At 40.8% G+C, this 9,611-nt stretch overlaps 1 protein-coding gene across 1 annotated transcript in view; it reads left to right on the top strand.

Moving 5' to 3' along the window:
- Positions 1 to 5,348, top strand: part of TMEM132D (transmembrane protein 132D) — a 192,208-nt gene extending 186,860 nt beyond the window's left edge. The window contains exons 8-9 of the mRNA XM_050714282.1: positions 802 to 993; positions 4,139 to 5,348. Coding sequence (XP_050570239.1) covers positions 802 to 993; positions 4,139 to 5,320 — 1,374 coding nt within the window. The 3' untranslated portion in view covers positions 5,321 to 5,348. The remainder of the gene's footprint in view (positions 1 to 801; positions 994 to 4,138) is intronic.
- Positions 5,349 to 9,611: the final 4,263 nt, after the last annotated feature.

A 9,611-nucleotide genomic window follows, 5' to 3' on the forward strand; every position in this document is an offset into this window, starting at 1 on the left:
AACAACACAATTTGTCAGGTTTGGAGAAATGGAATTAGAGATTATGACTTTGCAAATTCTCTAGATTTTTTAAATGATTTTCCAAAGCTCTGAGATTTATAATGATTCCACAAGTGCACATAAACCTTTGGGAAGAAAGATCCGAGGCAAAAAGGCTGAGTGCAAGTTATATTTACGGAATACCTCTTATAAAGTGCTTTAAAAATGCTCTGTACCCTATATGGATCATTAAATTCAACTTGCTTGCTAATGAACATCTTTGGATGTCATGTTTCAGTGCACTGACCTCCATGCATATTTTTTAACAAAACAAGCTTTCTTTGTCAATTCTGTATACAGTACCGTGAGTGTTTATTGTAGCAATATGTTTATGTTAGCCTTTGTTTCAACGGGAGAGGTAATACTGTTATTTATTCTAAGGATTGTGTATAAATCTATAGATTTCATTATATACATACTACCTAAAAACATGGTCATTAGAAACATAATTCCATTGAATTCTTCATTCCACATGAAGATTGCATTTAAAATATTTAATGCATCTGAAACAGGTGTGGCTATCACTGCAGATGTGAGTAGCATAGCTGATTACAATTACGTTGGTAAAAGACGTTATGAGCATCCTATTGATGCAGAATACATAAAATGAGACTAGCTGTTTCTTAATCATATTTTAATAGTGTCTGTTAAGAGTAATTCTGGCTATTAAATATCACTTGTCTATATAATAGTATCTTTGTGTAGCAGTTTTGCTTGGTGCTATGCAAAATGGCTGCAGCTAACTTTAATTTTTCTTTTCAGATATTGTCCCCCCTTTCAGATGCTATCTTAGCTGAGAAGACAGTGACAGTCCTGGATGAGAAGGTGACAATAACTGATCTGGGAGTGCAGCTGGTAACTGGATTATCACTTTCTCTGCAGCTGAGTCCTGGAAGCAATAAGGCTATCTTTGCTACAGCAGTAGCACAAGAGTTGCTCCAATCTCCGAAGCAGGTACTGTTGCTCACATATACCACACTGTGGAAGGACACTGCTCTAATTCACTACACCCAATCTTACAAGCTGATGGGATCAAGCAGATTTTTGTTAATAATAGGCTAATAAAACATTTTCTATATGGGCACTTTTGTCTGAAGGCCACCAGGGGCCTTAATAGAGAAACAAAGATCTCACAAAAATAGCACAATGTCTAAGCAACACGAGTCAACAAATAAGCATGCCCCATCTGTCTTGGCTGCATCCCTCAAATAACACATGCAACTCCATGATGTGTCATAAATAAGCAGCAGAAATCACCTCACACACACACCCCTTTCTGTCCCATCCAGCACTAACCAGATCAGAGCAGATACTGCCAGCTACATTTCTGAGTTCAGCCTCCTAACACAGGCAACTAAATCAAATTTTTAAGTCCATCTTTAAATGAGAAGAAGGTATTTTGCATACTGCCAAATGCTTCATCCTTTTTTACTTCCTGTAACCATGTTAAATAGTTGAGGAACATCCCTATCATTCCAATTCATTACTAGAATATGAATCAGCACCAACTCATTTCCTGATACATGATTTCATAAATCTTTTTTTTTTTTTTCCTGTTTTTCTTAGTCCCTATATTAGGGATCACTATCATATGATGCTCCCTTTCTCTTCAGTCAGACCCTTCAGACCTTCCCAGGCTCTCTTGGCATGATAAATCTTAACATGTGCCCGAAGGAAGTGTGAGAGTTTTCTCTCCACTGCCCATTAGCTTTGTTCCTGCCTTTGCCATGAGGTTGCTCCATGAGCGATACCAGATGTCCTCTTTTATGTCTTCTGGTTCTAAGAATGGTTCAGCCAAACTTTGCATTGTTCATGCTCTCACAGATCTAAATCCTCATGCTGACCCATCCATATGCTGGCACAGTCCCTGTGCACAATTACTGAGGGCTTTTGGACTTTGCCACATCTCCATCAGTTCCTGTTTGATATTTGTCCTTGTGCTTCTGTCTACATTTCAAATTTAAACTTTTTTTCTAACCCAAATCCATCACTCTGGGACTTACATCAAGGATGCACTGGGCTCTTAACTCTTAAACATGTTCTGAGCTTTAAAGGTAAATGAGTGCGGCACACACATTTGAAATCTGGCCAACTGTTGAGATGCGTTAATTCATCATAAGGTCTTATCCTTGGGATGCAAGACGAGAAATACTGCATAACTGCCATTTTATAGGGTGATAAAAATCAGGCTTCCATAGTCTTTCAGGAGTTAAGAAATCAATGCCAGGCATCTAGAAATAAGGTCAGTAAGCTAATCCATTGCTGACATGGGGAATTAAACGAAGTACCTTGAAAGCAGCCCCAAAGCTGTGTTCGATGGCATTTAGTCCCAGTATACTGCCCAGCTATGACATTTCTGTTCCCAGAAATGGAGTCTAGATGAGTGCCTCTCTAGATAGAGGGGTATCAGAACAATGTCAGATCAGTATTAAACCAGCAAGGAAAGTTTGCACCCTCCTCTCTTCAAGGTCTGACTCCATTTTGAAAGGCATCTGATTCCTTCCGTTGTTTAGTACGTGATTTACAGAGAACAGTCCCTATAAGCAGAGCAATGCAAAACTATTAAACGATTATGCAGGTTTAAGCAACACAGTGGGAGGATGAGAGCCGATGATATAAATTCTATGCAGCCTTCAAGAAACATCCAAAGATTAATAAACACAAAGCCGGGATTTATGACAGTGTCAGCAAAGTCTTAGGGCTCAGTCCTGAAATAGAGATAGAAGCAAATCTCCCATTGAAGCACAGGGAGCTTTATGGCTGTAAGGATTTCAGAATCAGGCCAGTAGATAATGCACAACACAATCTCAAAAGACTAGAGGCCTGTCTTCTGTGATTTGAACAGGTAAATGACTATGTGCTGAAATTATTTAAAAGATAATGATAAATATTTATTCTCTGTGTGTACATTGAGTTAAGATGTAAATACAGTCTGTTTGAAAAAAACGGTTTATTTAAAGAAACAAGACTCCTGTAACCATGCTTGCAGCAAGTAGGATTATAAATCTATTGGTTGGATGGTTGGGTGGTTGTCTGCCAGGATCCCCCTCAGAGCAAGGTGGGCCTGGCTCCCTCTGGGCAAGAGCGTACATCTTTTTAGACACAGGAGAATCCACTCATCAAGCCAGGAGTCTTTCTGGGGTGGATTCTGCAGTGATTAATCAGGTGCAAGTAGCGCAGCTGAAACAGAGCAAGTCAGACAGAAGCAGGAATTGGAGTCCCGTGGAGCTGAATTTCGCCTGTAAATGATTTGTGTGTGCCAAGAGTTTTTCAGGTAGCACAGCAAGTTTTGATAGCTGCTTGAGAGTCCTTAGAGGACCTGATTTTCAGAAGCAGCTGAGCACATGTTTTCTGAAATATAAGAATTCTTTAAAATGTCTTAGTTAAAAACCAAAAATCAAGGTTCACAAAAACCCTACACATTGCACATGCAAATAAAGAACCGGTACTTAAGTCTATCCCATTTACATTCAGTAAACCTCCTTGCACTCTGAAGTACACAATTTGTACTGCTGTGACACAAGATTAAATTTCATTATCGTCTTGCTTTTAATTGCTAACAAGCATGAAAATTATCCTGGCCATTTCCTCAAAAAGCAACTGATCTGTTTCCTCTGCTTGCATAAAACACTTCATTCGAGAGACAAAAATCAAAGACTTAAGGTACGGAGCCATGTATGGGTCTATTTGCTATATTAGGTGTTTTTTTAATATGTGTTGTGTATAACAAGAGGAGACTTTGTATTTTAAGCAGTTTAGAAATAATGTAATATATTTTTTCATTTAAATATACAGCAGTAAATGATCTCAGTAGCTGGTAATGCCTTCTGACATGCAATTTATTATGATGCTGAAGTAGATTCTGTGGAGCCCAGGGGATACAGCTCCTTTAAGCACCTTTGGGGAAACAGATCTTATTATCAATGAGTGTTTTAAACTAGTATTTCTTTTAGCATTAATTTTCTTGCTCTCCCTTTTATTTCTTTTCTGGTTATAAATGGCATATGGATCTTGTGAGGAGGAGGAAATAGACTGGGACAGAACGTATTTCCCTAAGCATTTATTCTGAGTGTGTGTATATTTGTTTTATACAAAATAGGAAGCAGCCATCAGCTGCTGGATCCAGTTCAGTGATGGATCTGTCATGCCCCTGGATATTTATGACTCCAAAGACTTCTCCTTGTCAGCTACATCTCTGGATGAGAAGGTGGTCTCCATTCACCATGACCCCAAATTCAAGTGGCCCGTGATTGCAGCTGAGACAGAAGGCCAGGGGACACTGGTGAAGGTGGAGATGGTGATCAGTGAATCATGCCAGAAATCCAAAAGGAAGAGTGTCCTGGCTGTTGGAAGTGGCAGCATTAAAGTGAAGTTTGGGCAGAGTGATGCCAACCCTAACATCAGCGATAGTAAACACAGGGGAAGTGGTGTCCACCTAGAAAATCATGCCAGTGACCGGCGTCAGAAAACCACTTTGCAGGAGAGAGCTGGGCCAGATGGCCAGTATTACAGCTCCTCGATGGGCCAAGAGCAAAGCAAAGGGACCACCACCCAAAAGTCTATTTTAAGTAAAAAAGAAGACAGAGAAAGCCTCCTGGACGATGACAGTCATCTGCAGAACATCCCGATAGATTTCACGAGCTTCCCTGCACAGGTGGATCTGCCGAGAAGCAACGGAGACTTGGAAGAGAATGACCTTGTGCAGACCCCCAGGGGACTCAGCGATCTGGAGATAGGAATGTACGCTCTGCTAGGAGTCTTTTGCCTGGCAATTCTGGTCTTCCTTATCAATTGTGTCACTTTTGCTTTGAAGTACAGAAACAAACAAGTTCCCTTTGAAGAACAAGAGGGCATGAGCCACTCTCATGACTGGGTTGGGCTGAGCAACAGGACAGAACTTCTGGAGAATCACATAAATTTCTCATCTCAACAAGATGAACGTATTACAGCCATTGACAGAGGAGTGGACTATGAAGAGAGCAAATATCTCCTCAACACAAATGCTCCCAAAAATATTAATGGACAAACTTTTAGGTCTACTGAGTCCACATTCACTGAAGAGAAAGAACAGAAAAGTGAACCAACTACTTCTCCTACCTCTAAGAGGAAACGGGTTAAATTCACCACCTTTACCACCATCTCCTCTGATGATGGATGCCCAACTGTCAACTCCATCTTGATGAGCAGTGAAGATGACATTAAATGGGTTTGCCAGGATATGGACCTGGGGGAGTGCAAAGAACTTAAAAACTATATGGAAAGATTACATGAAAATTTGTAATGAGACACAAAAGACTTCTTTTGTTTGGTTTGTTCGTTTGTTTGTTTTTCACTCACCTTCTGCCTTTAATTTTGGGTAGTGGGGCAAAATATTGTACTGATAACAAGAATCAGCTGGTGGATAATAACTCCATGGAGCCCCCAAAAGCCACCCAAAAGCAGCTGGGAGAGCAGAGATCCTGGACAGCTCTTAAAATTCAAGTCTTCTCTGTGCTCGGAGACGGAAGTGAGAGATGTGTGAGATTTTTTGATGCATGGTAACATGACAAAAAACCTAGCAAAATAATATGGTCTCACTCTCTGAGCTTTCCAAGGAAATCAATAAATATAACAAACTCCAGTGCAGTTTGGATATTACAAAGTTCGCACAGCTCTACTGTTCAATATTCCAAGCTTTGGTTAAAAGCAAAAAATTGGTCTCAGAATAAATAGATCAACAAAGACAGCATGTCATTCAAGCCACATGCAGAGAATATCCATCCAAGAACATTAATTTAAAGCTGACACAAACCAACAGTGTGAGCAAAGCAGCTCCCAGAGCTGCAAAGTCATGAGTTTCCAAAGAATGTGGAGGGGAAAATAGAGTAACTGGGCTGTTTACAAACCAGCATGTTTGCCTCCCAAGCACTGAGAATGGATACACATATACAGCTAAAACTGAAACTGTCTTTTTAAGTAGATGCCAAGGTAATAAACTTTGCCAGCCAATTTTCAGTATTTCTTAATTTGTAAGATAGGAGAAGATATAACCTACACTCAGAATACCACTCATACAAAGGAAGGTCTGTTTTGGAAAGTTTGAGAGAAAAAGCTATTTTTAAAAGCCCACTTTCTTTGGTTGTCCTGTTTCAAATTTATATTCCCAGCCATTTCCCAGGAGTGCTCCCCGTCTGGTGTTCTGAGGGCACTTGCTAGCATCAGTCACCTTTGGGAGCACAGCGGCTTCTCCCTTCCCTTCCATGCACACTCGCTTCTCCGTGGCACGCTCTCACCCAGCATGGACACTTGGTACCAAGCCAGTACTTGCTTTACATGCTGCCATTTACCAAAGTTGGCCACTCTCTCTAGGGTAACTGTAACTTGTGCTGAACTCAGACACAAGCAGCAACTGCCTCTTTGTTCTCCCCCTACTCAGGAGGTCAGGTTGTTCAGTTCCTCCTGCTCATGCTTCTTTAGGCCCCTGCTCAGCATGTTTAGAAGGCACCCAAAGGTCACAGAGGAGTGCTGTACATCCAACTCTGTTGAAATCTGAACAGCTAAACTCAATAGATAAATTTGTTTCTGCCAGAAATGATGGTTATCTTTTGTTTTCCTCTGATAAGGATGTACATATGGTAGGATTTCAGTGATTTCCCTTTGAGTCTGCTATACCCTCCGGCCCTAAAACCATGACATTTTGACATGTATTTTTTGTGTGGTCCAAAAGCAGTCTCCGGTGACCAGTGGCAAAGTGCCAAGGCGTTAACTAAATTCCAGCTTATATTTCAAGTTTTCCTCTATTTTCCAGAGTGATTCCTTGCCCCCCTTTTATTAAGTCTCTTCCTGTCATTGAATCTAGGTTGCTCTGTTTAATACGCACCCACCCTCCCACAGCCACTTAGATTGAATCCCTCTATATTTAGAATGTACTGTAGATTGTAAGAATGTAATATATATATTTATAAACATGCCAACTGTGAATAAAATTTGCATTTTAGTGGCTTCATCTTTTTTCCTACTCTGAACGCCTCTCTCCTTTCACTGTCAGAACATTTACCCTAAAAGAGACTGGCAGCAATATGGAGACTTGTCCTTTGATGAAATCGTGAATTATAGCTCTTGGCACAATTTAGTTACAAAGTTTTACATTCTGCAATGTTGGGGGAAAAAGATATAACATCAACAACATGTTATACTACAAATGTATTTGCACCAAGTCACCCTTCCAAGACTTGAAACTAGTTGCAAATAAATCCATGTGCGTATTCCTATCTTGAAAGCCTAATATGTGAATTCCTGATTTGGGTGTGATTAGAAAGATCCACATTTGGTTAAAAGACTTTGAAGACAAGAGTAAAAGAGTAAGTTGGTGTAAATAGGGCAAATGGGCCCAAGACGCTGGAGATCGATACTTGTGCGTGTGTTGGATGCAAAGGACTCACGTAACTCCACACAAATTTAAAAAAAATAAAAATAAAAATAAAAAAAGAGAGAGAAAGATCTTTCAGACATTTCATCAAGGCCTGGATTAGTCAGTCCTATGCATGCTCAAGTACAAAGTGCAATGGTGATGACAGCACAGAGCAGAGCCCAAGCCAGCTCAGATGAAGGAAGTGCTCAGATGAAGGAAGCAGCCTTGGTCTCAGAGCAAAGCCCTGCGGCCTCCGAGCAGGTTCAGCAGTGCACTAGCCTGCAGTCTTGCCTCCATTCCTGAGCTATTTTGGGTGCTTTTTACACATAACTACATTGTGTCCTCAGAGAGACCCTCACTGACATGGAGGTTGGGGTAAAAGTGGACAAATGTCAGCTAGCAGTCTGTGCAGATCAGATTCATGCATACACGCAAGGTTACTTTGCAAAAGCGTCACTCTGTGGCCAGTCTTTCCACTTCAGAAAGAGCAGGTACAAGCCATGCTGGGAGCAGGCTGTCAGACTTGCTTTCCCAATGAGCTGCTATGGTAAATCCAGATTTCTATGTTAGCTGCCTCTGGGGAACATGGAGAACTAACATCAAGTTCATCTGGTAGCACTGAAATGTTCTCCTAGGACAAAACAGCCACCAGCTATGATGCTAAGGATACTGACATTCAGATTTATGACTTTCTGCTTGCTCAGACAACCCTGACATCTCTAACAGCTGCAGCTTGCTATTATCCATACGGTAATACTATAAATAATGCTGAGTACCTAAAGTGCTCTTTATCCATAGATCTCAAAGTGCTCTGAGCAAGGTGGCTTCCTTATTGACACAGAGAACATCAGGATTAAGTGATTTGCCCAAGCTAACAAGGGAAATCCATGGCAAAACCAGAAGGAGACATCACTCCCCCACACTTTTTAATGTATCAGAGTCACTGGGCAGAATCCTGATCTCTGCTTGGGGAGAAATCAGAGCAGATTGTGGCTTGTCTGCATGCAAGCAAACAGTATCGATTAATCTGCTAATAGAAGAGTAACTCAACTGCCTGTAGAGATTTTTTTATGCATACGTACGTAGCTATCTGTTGTGGGGTGTGTGTGTGTGCATACCCGCCTTTCTCACAGCACTTTTAGGTGAGAGCCTCTGCACCATGAAGCATCTCGAGGGTGAAATCTCGTGTTTCAGGCAATCAGACAAGAATTTTGTTTGGTGAATAAAGGGGCTAAATTCTGTTCCCTGTCATAGAAGCAGTGATGGCATTTAAATGGTCCATGCACATAGCATGGAGCTGTGGCTCCCATTGGCAATCTCTTGAGCCTGCTGAAGAGCCCTGCTGATAGCAAGCAGTCTCGTGTGGGTGTTATTAATAACTTTTTTTTTTTTCAGTTGCTTCCTTATTTTCATGTTTGAGTCTCTTTTTGTGCGTGTGTCTGTTTTTATGTGAGTAGCTAGACTGATAGACTGATACAGGCATTTTAACAAAAGAAAATGTGTCTGATGCAGTTTGGCTTTTTTTAGGCACTTTATGCATAAATACAATGAGGAGTAGACACTCAATTGTCCTATAAATCAGGCAAGCTGGTTCTTTACTGTTTTTCTTCTTTTTTAAGGCTTCCCCTTCAGCAGTCTTATATATGTATAGTGGTTTAGACCAAGCTGCATTAATACACCCGTGAATTCAAGGTCTGAGCAATGCAGGTAAATAATTGGTCTGGAACAAGAGTTCTAGGGAGGTGAGTGACTTGAAAAAACAGAGGAGGTATTAAATAGATGTGCAGCCTGCACTAAGTAGCTCTAGAAACTACTTTCACACCTCGTTTCCATAATGAATGTGATGTAAATGAGATGAGCACACTAGAGACACTTTAGTTCAGCTCTGCATATGCTTCCCCTCTCCAAGACTGTTGGCTCTCATTCCCCTGTGATCTGTGGGGATGCTTCTTTATGGAAGAGCCTTAGCAAGACCTAAAGGACTTGTGTACTACAACACAGAAGAGTCTTTCACATGTCACTTAGGCGAGAAATACCACTGGACTCACATGTGTGTTGATCAAACTAATTCCAATAAGCATCACTGAGGAATTAACTCAGGCAAGGAGCTATCATTGGCATATGTCATGGTTGGAAAATGCCTTGAGCACTTTCAAAAAACTGAAAATCCACACTGCTATCA

This window comes from Cygnus atratus, chromosome 17 (assembly GCF_013377495.2).
Source record: "Cygnus atratus isolate AKBS03 ecotype Queensland, Australia chromosome 17, CAtr_DNAZoo_HiC_assembly, whole genome shotgun sequence".
In the NCBI taxonomy this organism is placed as follows: Eukaryota; Metazoa; Chordata; class Aves; order Anseriformes; family Anatidae; genus Cygnus; species Cygnus atratus.